General features: G+C 38.4%; 2 protein-coding genes across 6 annotated transcripts in view; both read left to right on the top strand.

Annotated features, from left to right (window-relative positions):
• The window catches only part of cxxc5a (CXXC finger protein 5a), a 49,775-nt gene extending 37,482 nt beyond the window's left edge, over positions 1–12,293 (top strand). For 4 of the 5 annotated variants that reach the window (XM_048166163.1, XM_048166159.1, XM_048166161.1 and 1 more), the window contains one exon: positions 10,958–12,293. In XM_048166163.1, coding sequence (XP_048022120.1) covers positions 10,958–11,002 — 45 coding nt within the window. In that variant the 3' untranslated portion in view covers positions 11,003–12,293. The remainder of the gene's footprint in view (positions 1–10,957) is intronic. The other variant, XM_048166164.1, reaches the window with a different exon arrangement.
• LOC125252666 (serine/threonine-protein kinase pim-2-like) overlaps positions 1–14,335 on the top strand; it is a 681,247-nt gene that overhangs the window by 428,574 nt on the left and 238,338 nt on the right. The gene's annotated exons all lie outside the window — the stretch shown is intronic.

Here is a 14,335-nt window from a genome sequence, read left to right as displayed (position 1 = left end):
AGTCTAATTGTTTGTAGGGTTTCTGTACACTTTTGTACACATATCCACTACAAAACAATACCAAGAAATCTAAAAATCAGTATTTCAGTTAGTCAGTGTGATGCTTTTAATGGTAAACACTGTTTTTGACAGAATTTATACTTTTATACTAAAATTGCATTAACGCCTCAGATCTGCATATCCAATTAAAAAAAAGGCTGTTTAAGATAAGAGAATAACTTGGCCTGCATGAATCTATTTAGTTAAGACCAAGTTAGTCTAGCTAGTTAAGTAAGTTAAGAAGCCTGTTGAGGACACCAGTACACCAGCATTGCATGATGTAATATGATTTGTATGCTGGTGAACTGGTGTCCACACCTGACTTATTAACTAGCTTAATCAGGTCTGATTTACCTGGTCAGTCAGCGTCATTCAGGGGTGCGTTTCCTGTACAACAACGTAATTTGCTGCTTCACTACCATAGTACGATGCATCGTTGAACAAATCATCTAGCTAGTCTGGGGTGAGTTTCCCGAAAGCATCGTTAGCCAACTATGGTCGTAAGTCCCATTGAACTCTATTGGTAACGACGGAACTTGCGACCATAGTTCGCTTTGGGAAACGCACCCCTATGGTCGCAAGTTCCGTCGTTACCAATAGAGTTCAATGGGACTTACGACCATGGTTTACCAACGATGCTTTCGGGAAACTCACCCCAGGACTGTTTGCCGAAACCATATTGTCGCAAACCTGTTGTTCAGCCACGCTGGTGAATGACGTCACGTAGGTGGTGGAGTAATAACTTCTTTAAATGAATCCGTTGGAGATTGAATTAGGCTAATGCTATATTTTTTACTATAAATTATGTACATGGCATCTGAGGAAGAATTCTCATTTTTCTCGGTTATTTTGCGTTATTTCCAGATTCAATCACAGGCTCGTTCTTACGTACTAGAACATGTAAGCTACGCATATGCGCACTCTTCAAAAACAGTGCTTAAAATCTCTTGACAAACTAAAATATGTAAATGACATTTGTATATATTTGAAATAAAAGATATACATTGTACTTAATGTCAGCTTGCTTATTTTGCTTAAGATAACGATTCATTAAGCCCACATGTCATAAAATCAAGAAACTATGCTTCTAACCACAGCTCGAGAGCTATCGTCCCAACCACACAAGTTTGAGATGCAGTTTGCGAATGTTTGTTTGAACTATGTTCGTAACGACGGAACTTGCGATGCTAGTTGGCTAACAATGGTTTTGGGAAACGCATCCCAGGCTGACTTTCACCAGTATAATTTTGCCATTTGACAGTTTAGGGTACGTTTACATGACAACGATGTATTAAAAACGTAAAAGTTTTTTTCTTTGTACAAATGACAACATTATCAAAACTATCCCTGTTTACACGGATTTGCGCAAACGACTAAAACCGCTGTATTACGCATGCCAGAAAAGTAGTATGCCAGATTACGCGCCTGCGCATACGCATTCCTTTTTAGTGCACTCGCCTCGCTCATGCAAATCCACCTTATTTTTACAGTTTACTGCACCTCGAGATTCTTATTATTATTTCCCTATAGCGGCTAATAAATCGGCTCGCACATTCTCCTTACCTTCGCATTGAAAAATAAGGCGGATAGACTAAAAACATAATAGGCTACGCATGTGCATGCCATCACCGTTTTCACAGATTCGCGGTTTTGTATTTTACACTGAGATGACAACGGTATCGTTTTCAAGAACTTCCACTTGAAACCGGTTTTCAAAAGTTTGCGCTTTCAGGCCACCAAAACACTGTTGCCATGTAAAAGAATGCCCAAAAAGCATAAAAAGTTTTCAGTTTTCATCATCATTACAATCCAGTCTATCAGCATCTTAACTAACTTAACCAGCAAGACTAACTTGGCCAACCAGCTTCATGCAGGCAGACCAGTAATGTTTTACAGTTTAGATCTTGCTCTTATCATCTCATTAGCTTTAATTACAGCATGGAATCAATTAAAGGGTTTAAAATGAAAACTCTATCATTAATTACTCTCCCTCATGTCATTACACACCCGTAAGACCTTCGTTCATCTTCGGAACACAAGGTAAAATATTTCGAAGAAGAATCTTTACGAATCTTTTATTTCGAATCAGTGGTTTGGAGCACTTATCAAACTGCCAAAGTCACACAAACAATTGAAATTTCGAAACACTTTTGACGTAATTAAGCCTCGTTTACTGAAATCACGTGACTTTGTCAGTTTGATACACGCTCCAAACCACTGAAACAAGTGTTTCATGAAGCTGTGTTTTAAAATCACCCATAACTAGATATTGTTGAATAAAGTTGTTATATAGTTTTTTTGGTGCACAAAAAGTATTATCTTCGCTTCATAACATTAATGTTGAATCAATGTAGTCACATTAACTGTTTTAAATACGTCTTTAGTATCTTTCTGGGCACTGAAAGCGTTAATTGTCTTGCTGTCAAGTCCTCGGATTTTATCAAAATATCTTAATTTGTGTTTCGAAGATGAACAAAGGTCTTACGGGTGTGGAACGACATGAGAGTGAGTAATTAATGACAGAATTTTCATTTTTGGGTGAACTAACCCTTTAACTAGCCTAACCAGACTAGACTAGCTTGGTCAACCAGCTTCAAGCAGGCCAGCCAGTTTCACCAGTAAGGTTTTGGCATTTAGACCACCTAGCATCTCATCACCTTTAATTAGAACATGAAATCCTATCCATCATCAGAATGGGATTCATAACTAATTTAACCAACTTCATGCAGGCAGACCAGTTTCACCAGTAACTTTTTCCTGTTTAGAACGCTTTATCACCATTAATTAGAAATATGGAATCCTATCTATCAGCATGAGATTCTTAACTAACTTAACTGGCAAGACTAACCTGGCGAACAAGTTTCTTGCAGGCTGACCAGTTTCACCAGTAATGTTTTGTCATTTAGACTGCTTAGTATCTCATCACTGTTAACTAGAGCATGAAGTCTTCTTCTTCTTGCAGGCTGACCTATCCTGCTCATTTTTGCAGGGTTAACTATCCCCTGCACTTGCTTTGAACTTCTGTTCAAGTTTGTGTTTGACAGTTGTATTGTATTGGTGTGTATGGCAAAGTAACTGCATGTGCTTTGTGTGTTTTTGAGACAGAGGGTAGAGATAGGGAGTGATCTTGCAGTACTGGGTGTTTTGCAGCTTTCACGGTGCATTGCTGGCATCTCAGAGAGAGCCATAAAAACAGAGGGGAGAGTGCGGGGGGAGGTAGTGTGCAGACCGTCAAGGCCTTTGCCACCTCACACCTCACTGACTGGAGATGTGGGGAATTATTTTAGGAAGCCTGCGTCTGAATGGAAATAAAAGAAGCACGAGAGAATTAGGAGCGTGAGGCTCACTGGACCAACATTCACATTCAAGATCTCAGAGCTGTGTGTGAGGCTGCGTGACTTTGTTCATTTCAGCTGTGTTAATGCATGTAAATGAGTTAGCTTGTTGGTATTTGTTAGCTAGCTAGTATTTGTGAGGATACTTCAAGGAATTGTTCTTATATTAAATATTTTGTTCTTTTATATTTTGTACCTTGAAAAGTGTATTTTATATATATATATATATATATATATATATATATATATATATATATATATAATATATGATGTGTGTGTGTGTGTTCTGTCAGTTTGTTTATATATAATTTATTTAACTTTAAAAATTTTCTTCTGCATATGAATGTTAGCTTCTAGCACTGAAAGAAAGTTGAGTTTGTGGACAAAATTGGTTAAAAAAATAAGATAGAATAGATTATTTATTTATTTATTTACTTATTTATTATAAAGTTAGGTTAAATCAAAAAGTTTGATTTAGAGCAAAGTCCCTTTCAAGGAAAATCTGTTCACTCGGCGGTCATATTTGCAACGCCTCCGGGCAGCTATTTCAGGCATCCTATCTCTTTTGAAATATCCAAAACTGTTTGGCAAACTCACAATTAAATAACATATTTCAAATCAGCTACAAAATCTGACATGAACTGTCCCATAAATGTAGTTTCTTATGCTCAAATAGCGTTAAAAAAGCATATTTTTCAGGCTAGATGAGCCAATGCGAATGTGCAGTCCTAAGCGCGAGTCTCAAGTTTCAATGGGAACCGGAGCTTCTAACGGCAGCTGCAGTGGCACAATGACTTTATCAATCAGCAATTGGCTCTTTTACTTAGAAGGCGGGACCACAGACTGTAAAAAATATGGATGTAGTGTTCGTGACGTCACCCGTAGGTTTCTGAAGAGCATTTTTGAAACCTAAAGCCGGCCGTTGCCAAATGGGTGGGACGTGGGTGGAGCTGAGGTGACGTGACGGCAGCAGACAAACAGCTAGTTTGTCACCACCTGTCATGCAATTGACCTTTCGCCGGGAGTTTGATTGACAAGCGATCTAACCAATCAGAACGCCGCATCCGCCATTTTGTCCGACAAAGCAGCCAGTAGTTAGAAGATTAACCTCGGTGGAGTTAAACTTGAAAAATTGTGTATATTGACATATCTACGCGTTTGAAACAGCATTCCTTCTCATGTTCATTCATGTTTATTTGACGCTATAAATGGACTAGTAGGAAGAGATGATCGGTTAACGAGCCTCTTGACCTGAGGCGCTACAGCAGTCTGTCACGACACATTAAAGAGCCACAAAACAGTTTTTATTGTTTGAATTTCTTAAAAAAACGACACAGTTTGAAAGCTGGGACTTTGTTTAATATCATAAGTAACCTGCTTTGTCTTGTCTGTCGACGTGTTGTCAGTGTCGACAACTTGTATTTTTGTATTTGATGTATTTTTCACTGTGTGTGGCGTGACAGCGCCACGGCTTGTCGGACAAAGCAACAGTAACTAAGGGGGGCGAGTCTTTGCGAAGGGTCAATTGAATGCGCCCTTAATTATGCAGAACTTTAATATAATTTAAACAGATGAGTTATAAAAAAATTCACCCCCCTCACAGTTGTCATGAGGGGCAAAATTAGCTATATAGACCAAAACCACAATTTGTACCAGGCTGTAAATGTGTTTTTTTCTGCTGTAAAGTTGGGAATTTTAACATGGGGCTCAGTGAGATTCTGCTCTCTTTTGGGGCTTGTCCCTAGCGGCCAGTTGATGAATTGCAGTTTAAGTCACTTCCGTATTGGCTTCAAGAGAAACGGAGGGAGGTTGCCGCTTGGGCGGGACGTATTCTGCCATATTGCACGAATATCAATAGTCTTTGTTTAGGGTTAGATTGTACTGTTAAAAGTGTTAATATATTAAAAAGATCTAATCCTAACAATGACTTTCATTAGTGTAATCTAATGTAGTCAAGTTGATTCAATGACATAAAATAGCCTAATATTTTTTTACTCAAATCTACTTATATATTTATTTTTGCCTTTAAGATAGTATAGAGTGGACAGAAAGCGAGGTGAGAGAGAGGGGGACAGGATCGGGAAAGTGTCCGCGAGCCGGGACTTGAACTCGGGTCACCTGAAGCACAACAGCGCTATGTTGGCTAACCTGACCAAATCTCCCAAAACCTCCTTTTGGGGATGTCTTCATTTGTGAAAACAGTATAAAAGTCAAGTATTTTTTTTTTTTTTTATTGTATAAATGTAGAAAGTTTCTGTTAGGGTTTTGTGTTAGGGTGTGTATTTATAACTAGCATTATAGAAAAACAAAAGAAGTCTATGCAATGCCATTTAGATGTGTGTGTGTGTGTGTGTGTGTGTGTGAGCGTGTCTCATGACAGTTGTATTAGAGAGTGAAGGGTTGATTTGAGATGATGTTGATATCAGTTCTCTGAAAGGGGGAGATGGTCTCATCTTGGTATGTGCACACAGAGAGAAGCTGTCACCCTGCTCCTCTATCTGACACCCCGACACACACACATTCACACACTCACTCGTACAGCGTATACATGGCCTAAGGGCTGCATAGGCACACCCATAAAGACATGGAAAGCAACAGGCAGATTTTTGGCTTTCTGAAAACAGGTCAAAAACATATATCACGATATGAGAAATTCTACAGTATATCACGTTATTGGTTTTGGTCTGAATATAGTTGTTTTTGCAGTAAATTCAACAAAATTGTATATTAAATAACTAGTGGTAATGCTTATTTTTTATATTTGAGTGAAATAAACTTTTTAATAATGAATGATACTATGATGGAAGTAAAATATTAATTTAACCTTCAATCTGCAATTTTTAGCTCAGGCTATCGAGCGGAAACATTGAAACTGTGCTCTCTTGTCCCCTCAGGTCAGTAATACAGCGCCAGTGTATCACTGACCTGTGGAAACTGAACCCTCAGCAGATTGGAGCGGTAACTTATTCATAGGAAAATCAATAAACACAGATTAAGTTGGTGGATCTTTTGGTTGACACCTTGCAGGAATGATGACCTTGGAAACGCATGCTACAGAGGGTTAAAGGTTGTGGGTCAGGCGCCATAGTGGTCATCTGTGAGCTTGGCTTCTGAAAGAGGATTGGGTGTTAGGGTCACTTCTAGTGGGGTAGTCACAAGCTAAAGGTCACAGTGAATTCTCAGGGGCTCGTGTGCGGGACACAGCCACAGTGTTGTGTTTGAATTTCACATGTGGTCAGCAGTGAGTATTTACTCAAATTTAGGTCTCAAAATTAAGCAGGAGCAGGAAATAAAACAAAAAACAGAGAGAATATTAAAGGGACACATCATTAATTACTCACCCTCATGTCATTCCAAACGCTCAAGACCTTTGTTCATCTTCGGAACTTAAATTAAGAAATTTTTGATGAAATCCGAGAGGTTTTCATCAAAAGGGATCTCCCATTGAAAGCAACAAAATTACTACATTCAAGGTCCAGAAAAGTAGTAAAAACATCGTTAAAATAGTCAGCGTGACTACAGTGCTTCAACCTTAATGTTATGGAGCGAGCGAGAATACTTTTTGTGCGCAAAAACAAAACAAAAATAACTACTTTATTCAACAATTTCTTCTCTCCCCTCAGTCTCTTACGCTGTTGACGCAGTGCAGCGCTTCCGTGTTTATGTCCGAACGCTGGCTCAGTATTGGCCGACACTGTTCACGTGAGCACAACACGTGTGTGATGCTGACGCAGGAGCCGGCCAATAATGAGTCGGCCTTCTGACGTAGAACACGGAAGCACTGCACTGTGTTTTCAACGTGAACTGCATAGGAGACTGACAGGGGAGAGACGTTATTTTTGTTTTGTTTTTGTGCACAAAAGGTATTCTCGTCGCTTCATAACATTAAGGTTGAACCACTGCAGTCACGTTGACTATTTTAACAATGTCTTTACTACTTTAATGGACCATGAATGTGGTAATTTTGTTGCTTTCTATGGGTGATAAAAAACCCTTTTGGATTTTATCAAAAATATCTTAATTTGTGTTCTGAAGATAAACAAAGGTCTAGTTAACTAATAATTTTTAGAAACATATTTTTTGTCAGAAAATAATATTATGTATTTATTTTTAGTTAAAAATAACTAATGTATCTGTCACAAATATAAACTGATTAAAACAACTTTGTTCATTAACCTGTTCATTATTTAAAAGTTATTAAATTGATTGAATTAAAATAATCAAAAAAGTGGAAGTTAAGACAATTATAATGTTACAAAAGGTTTTTATTTCCGATAAATGCGGTCTTTTGAATTTATCAAATAATTCTGATAAAATGTATCACAGTTTCCACAAAAATAATAAGCAGCACTGATTTCAACATTGATTACAATAAGAAATGTTTCTTGAGCACCAAATCAGCATATTAGAATAATTTCTGAGGGATCATGTGACACTGAAGACTGGAGTAATGATGCTGAAAATTCAGCTTTGTCATGTTTCAAACTCTCTCTTTTGTATCCTAGAAAGCTTCAGTCACTTATTTGTGACACTCAAATAAGTATAAAGATACATAGCACACATAAATACTGGGCAAAATAGTGCATTTGTAACTATTATTAATATGGGCCTGTTTTGTGTTGAATGAAACATTCCATCTTGGATATGTTTTTCACTGAGCTTGTTGCAATGTGGGATTGTCTTGTCCATAAAGAAAAATTGGTCAGAGTTTATATTGGGTATCTTTAATTACTATGTACTTGATTGTGTTCATGTTGTTTTGCAATGAACTTGTGCTGCTATTGAGGTGGATACGGGTAAGGTTAGGGACAGGTTTGGTGGTATGGGTAGGTTGAGGTGTAAGGAAAGGGTCACCAGTGATGTAATTACAAATGTAATTAATTATATATGTAATTCTATGCAGGTATTTTTTATTTATTTTTTTAAATATAAGTACAATGTAAAAACATATATGTACACAGTAAGTGCACTCTATCAAATGATTCATATAAATGTTAGTACACAGTAGTTAAAGACACCTAATATAGTGGGACTGAAAAATTGCCTTCCATTTTGGTGTCTGACATGATATATTCTTACTCAGCCACAAGAGGTTATTATATTTACTGTCCTCTGGCAGTAAATAAGGGAAATAACACCCTTTAAACTAAAGAAAAAGACTTCTAATGTTGTCTCATCCAAGAAATACTTGAAATACTCTGGCATCCTTGATTTACAACATGATATTAGGAAGTGCTAAACCATTAAAGTTAACATCTGCCCAGCTGTTGTCATGGGAGCACTCTAGTTTAGTCCGTTAAGTCTGGCCCATATATTTCTACATGTTCAAGTGTTCAAACGTTGTCCGTCTTAGTTTGTCTCGTCCAGGAACACTTGAATGATTTGAGTGTGAGTGTGTGGGCTGGTGCACATGTGATCATGTGAGCGGGGATGTGTTTGCCGCCCATGGCTCGGACTATTGCTGGCGAACATGTGAGATTCTGTGCCGCAGTAGCATTACGCTGTTGTTGCTACGTCTCTCCAGCAATGCCTGAGCTTCAGCCCCCTTCAACCTCAACGTCGCCTCACAAGGCTTCTTGCTTTTCCTCAGCTGGCCTGGTCTCAGCGCCCACCTGAGTCCCGCTGCAGATGCCAAACCGACAGACGTGCAGCACAGAAAGAATACAGATAGAGAGAGATGTATAAAGAGGCCATAGCGAGAGCAGTGTGGTGGGCGCTCGACGTGACTGCGTGGTGACTAAATAATGAATGTGGCGTATCGGGTTTCACGTGGAGCCAGGGCCATGGCCCATGGCTGGAGAGGAGGAGGGGGCAGGAAAGACAGAACAAGGAAGGAAAGGGGGAGAAGGAGGAATTAGATGAATCACACGGCCGCAGAGGAGAGCGAAAGGATGCGAAACAACTAATATCTGTGTATTTCTGTATTTTCAACTGGAGCTATTTTCAACTAAAATTTAGCTGCAAGCAGCAATTAATAGGGTTCAAGTGTTTTAAGGGCTTTAAGCACATGAGTAAAAATATTTTTTGTTTTATTTAGCAAGCCTGTAACCATCTCGATCGTACATGGAAAAGACCATTTACAGCCAATACAGACAATTTACCATATGAAATATATGGTTTCTAAAGCTTTTTAACAGATATCAAGGTTGCGCCAGAAACCTAGGACTAGTCCGGCAAAGTTGGTTTTTGAAATAATCTCCAATATTTAACGAACAATTCGACTGACAGAGGCAAAGTTGCTCAGAATGAGCCTTGTGGTGTGAATTTCATGGGCGTGCGCGAAAAATTGCACGATACACGATCGTTTGCGCATGTGAAAAATGCAAAGGCACTCCACGGTGGCTGATTTATTTCGAATTTAGGCCTCTAGGCCCAGCGAGTTTCATTCTGATTGGCCTCTGTTAACCTTGTCTGAACTTCATTGGTCGATGGTGGACATGTTTTTCGAGATATGTCAATGTCCTCATAGACAATCATGGCAACTCAGACAAAGACACTGCATGCCAATTTTCAAGTCGATTGGACTAACGGTGAAGTAGTTATAGCCATTTTTGTGTTTTTAATGCTGTTATAGCGCCACCAAGTGACCAGTCTCTGAATCCTTTTTCACGCGACCATAAAATGAGCTCTTAGATAGGTCTGCTGAGTTTGGTGAAAATATCTCATTCCGTTCACGAGTTATAGCCATTTTTGTAAAAGTGGCTCCGGCCACTTCGAACGTCTTGGCGGCCCTTAGGGGCCGTGAATCGAAATTTCAACTATTTTTTTTGATAATTATTGACAATGAGACTTGGAGAATCTTGCTGCACTAGTTTGGTTCTGATACGGCCAAAAACTTAGGAATAGGACTTTTTAACAGTCGCAAATTCAATTAATCTGCTAAATGCTAGTTGGATGCAGGTGGTATTAGGAGGCGGGGCAATTTTGTTCTAGAGAGCATTTGATTGGACATAAATCTGTGTAGTGTAGGATGAGTCATCAATATTTTTGTTCCGTTTTCTTGACTAACGCTGCATCCGAAACCATATATTGATTAGGTACTACTACATTTGAATTTGAATTTACTTCACGACCTTTAAAAAAGTATGCTTGCCTCTATATAGTATGAATATGGGTATGAATGAAATTCAGATATACTACATCAGCCATGTTGTTACTGTCACGTGACCTACCAGTGTCAGTTGCATTGCTTCACTTCCATTCATAAATCCTCTCCCGTGGCCTTATGGGATAGTAAAGTGTCCAACGAATGCACACTTCAGAATCGGCGTAAATAATTGGTCATCCGGAGACTTTTCATCTACTGTTTTTCGAATAGTATGTATTCGGACATACATAAAATGGCATACAGTTTTTCACATTATCTATAGCAGGGAAGTATTTGATTTTGGACACAGCGCAAGTTTTTAAAGCATATATTGTACACTAGCATATAGTTGGCTTCAAAAATAACACATGCCAATTCATTCCACTGGGGCTTTAACTTATCTGTCTGTATGTGTTTTTCATCCAAACCTCACTCTACTAAATGCACCCATTTCTGCCTCCCCCCCACCCCCCATTTCTCTTTTTCTTTCTCCAAGAAGGTGATGCTGCCGACGGGCGCGGCGTTCCGGTGGTTCCAGTAGGACTGTGACCTCTGACCTCCACCCAAAGCTCTGCCATCAAGTGCAATGCCAACTCTCGCTTGGATCATCTCGGGCACCAACACTGGCTGACAAACACAAACTATGTGAAAAAAAAAAAAAGAGAAATACAAGACAACTATGAAAAAAAAAAAACTTCATCACAAGATACAGTACAATAAAACAACAATACAAAAGAATCAAACGAGTAATGGATGCACCTACTTATTCCTTGAACCAAAAATTAAACATAAATAAAAATATCTATGGCAACTTTCATTCCCTTTTATATGTTTCCATTTTGGTACCTTTTTGTCCCTTTTCCAGCAGATTTTTTCTGTGGCTTAGACATGGAACTGTTCATTGACAAACAGAAATGGCGGACTCAGTGTGGACAATCAACAAAATTTCTGTGTTTGGTGTTAATGTTGTTCACGTGTGGAAAGATACAGTACTTGTGTAGAGAATGTAAATTTTACGGCTATATTTTAAAATTAGTGGCTAATGGCAAGCACTATTGTAATTTAGGACCATTGTTCTTACTGAAAAGCTGTATTTTATGATTGTTTCTTTTTTTTTTTTTTAAGTTTGATTTCAATTTATAGTTTTGAAAACTGATCAATGTTTGTCTTTCAAGGGAAAAGTAAATATTCCAAAATCCAGTTTTCTGAATGAACATATGCATTATCAAAAACCCTAATCTGATGACAACGTAATTGGAAGAAGATAACATTTTCATTGTTTCTGTAGCGTTGTTACTACTGGATGCTCCAAACTTCAAATATTTCAGTTTGTTTTACTGTATACTGGCAGCCTTTTGTCATATTATGTCAGATTACATCATATCACGTAACGTAATATCATGTTGAATCATGTTCCACGTGATGTTACGCTATATTTCGGATCGTCACATTATTGTTTTCTCAGTGTACAAGTCTGAATTTTTACAGAGCCCTCCACAGCACTTGCTCGGCTCACTCGAACGCACTGAAAGATTTAACTTTTGTTTTGTTTTGTTTTCATGACAATGCCGGTAGCTACATCTTTTAAAAAAAGCAGCAATGTTTGTATTGGATTAGAACTATGGGCTGGTTTTGTGAATAAAAACAAATGCATGTATTTGTGTCGAAAATTTACAGCTCTGACGTCTGTCTGTTTGCATGTTTTATAAGAAACCGCAACAAACGTAAAAAAAAAAAAAAAAAAATTATAACAATATGGAAATGTTCGCAGAATCCTCTAGGTTGTTCACCTTTTCCATTCAAACAGTAAAATAAAAAACAATGGGACAAGATATGTCATTTTGAGATGCGATAAAGCTGTTTTATCAAGAGTCTTTGATTTCTTCATCTTCTTCTATGTGGTGTCTGAAACTCTTTGCAGTATAACAATGACAGCGAAGAACAAAGCGCCGCTGGGTTTGTCTGTGGCCCACTGTTCTTAATATCACTTGCATTCCTTCGTACGGTACAGTCTGACATTTAAAGGCAAAAAACACAATTAAAAGACAATGAATTATTGATACTCAGCCAACGTCTCTGACCGACAGTCTGTGAAAGCTAATCAGCAGTAAGGTAAATGGAAAGTTAAGGCTGTTTTGGCAAGACTCAAGCACCTTTTGAGTTTTTTGTGCTGCAGATCACCACACAAAAGGGTACATGGGACGACTGCCTCATTCACATTGATTTTTGGGCTTTATATGGGTATAAACCTTCAAAGATGGACACCTGCTAACTATAAAATTACTTGCCTGTTGACATGGCAAACTTTAAAGTAGAGCATATAGTACACTGTAAGAAAAAAATCTGTTGAAAAACAGAAAAGGTACTGTTAAAGGGTTAGTTCACCCACAAATGAAATTCCTGTCATTAATTACTTACCCTCATGTCGTTCCACACCTGTAAGACCTTCGTTCATCTTCAGAACACAAATTAAGTAATTTTGATGAAATTCGATGGCTCAGTGAGGCCTCCATTGACAGCAAGATAATTAACACTTTCAGATGGCCAGAAAGCTACTAAGGACATATTTAATATTTAAAGGTGCTAAAGAGGATCTTTTCGTCGACTGAGAAACCAAAGACTGTTAGTGAGTTTTTGAAATGAGCGCATGCATAAGAACAACCCCCCTCCTTCACAGCTCATTTCGAGGGAAGGCCTCCCAAAACTCGTGCACGAGTATTGGAACACGAGTGTTTACCACCGCTGTGTCGTGTTTGTGGATTCATTATGTCGGACTCACCGCAGGTAACTCATAATCTGCAGTTGTTATTCCTGTCTCCTGACAAAAACATTGCGTGCGGCGCCTGTAGACTGCGGAAAGTTACTGGAGCGCGCATCCGCGCTCGTCTCTCACAAGGAACGTCATGGCAGTGAGTGACAAGCCAGAGGGCCAAAACGATTGGCTGATGTTTTTAAGGCCCTACCTCGTGCACAGATGATGTATATTAATATTATTTCTTTCAGTGCACCTAATAAATAGTCTTTTATCAGTTAGTAAAGACAGTTTCAAGTAATATTGCAAGAATGTATAAAACAAAACATCCTCTTTAGCACCTTTAATGTTATGAAGCAACGAGAATACTTTTTGTGCACCAAAAAAACTAAATAACAACTTCATTCAAGAATATCTAGTGATGGGCGATTTCAAAACACTGCTTCATGAAGCTTTACGAATCTTTTGTTTCGAATCGTTGGTTCGGAGCGTGAATCAAACTGCCAAAATCACGTGAACCACTGAAATTTCAAAACGTTTTGAAACACTTATGACGAAGCCTTTTTTACTGAAATCATGTGACTTTGTCATTTTGATACACGCTCCGAACCACTAATTCGAAACAAAAGATTCATAAAGCTTCGAAGCTTCATCAAACAGTGTTTTGAAATCGCCCATCACTAGATATTGTTGGAAAAAGTTTTTTTTTGCGCACAAAAAGTATTCTCGTCACTTTATAATATTAAGGTAGAACCACTGTAGTTTTAAATATGACTTTCTGGAAGTGTTAATTATCTTGCTGGCAACAGAGTCCTCACTGAGCCATTGGATTTTCATCAAAAATATCTTAATTTGTGTTCCAAAGATGAACGAAGGTCTTACGGGTGTGGAACGACATGAGGGTGAGTAATTAATGACAGAATTTTCATTTTTGGGTGAACTAACCCTTTAATTTTCTGTTAATAATACTGATGGACCACCGAATCCATACTGTATATGGATTCGGTGATAGGCGGCGCATTCCAAAAGGTGGACGTGGATCAGCTGAGAGTCAGCTGATGTGAGCGTGACCTGCCACAACTAACGCTATGCTTGATTATTATGGGTGTAGGAACAATTTGA

Source organism: Megalobrama amblycephala, linkage group LG18, assembly GCF_018812025.1.
Source record: "Megalobrama amblycephala isolate DHTTF-2021 linkage group LG18, ASM1881202v1, whole genome shotgun sequence".
Lineage (NCBI taxonomy): Eukaryota > Metazoa > Chordata > Actinopteri > Cypriniformes > Xenocyprididae > Megalobrama > Megalobrama amblycephala.
This window is presented reverse-complemented; position numbering and strand designations above follow the sequence as displayed.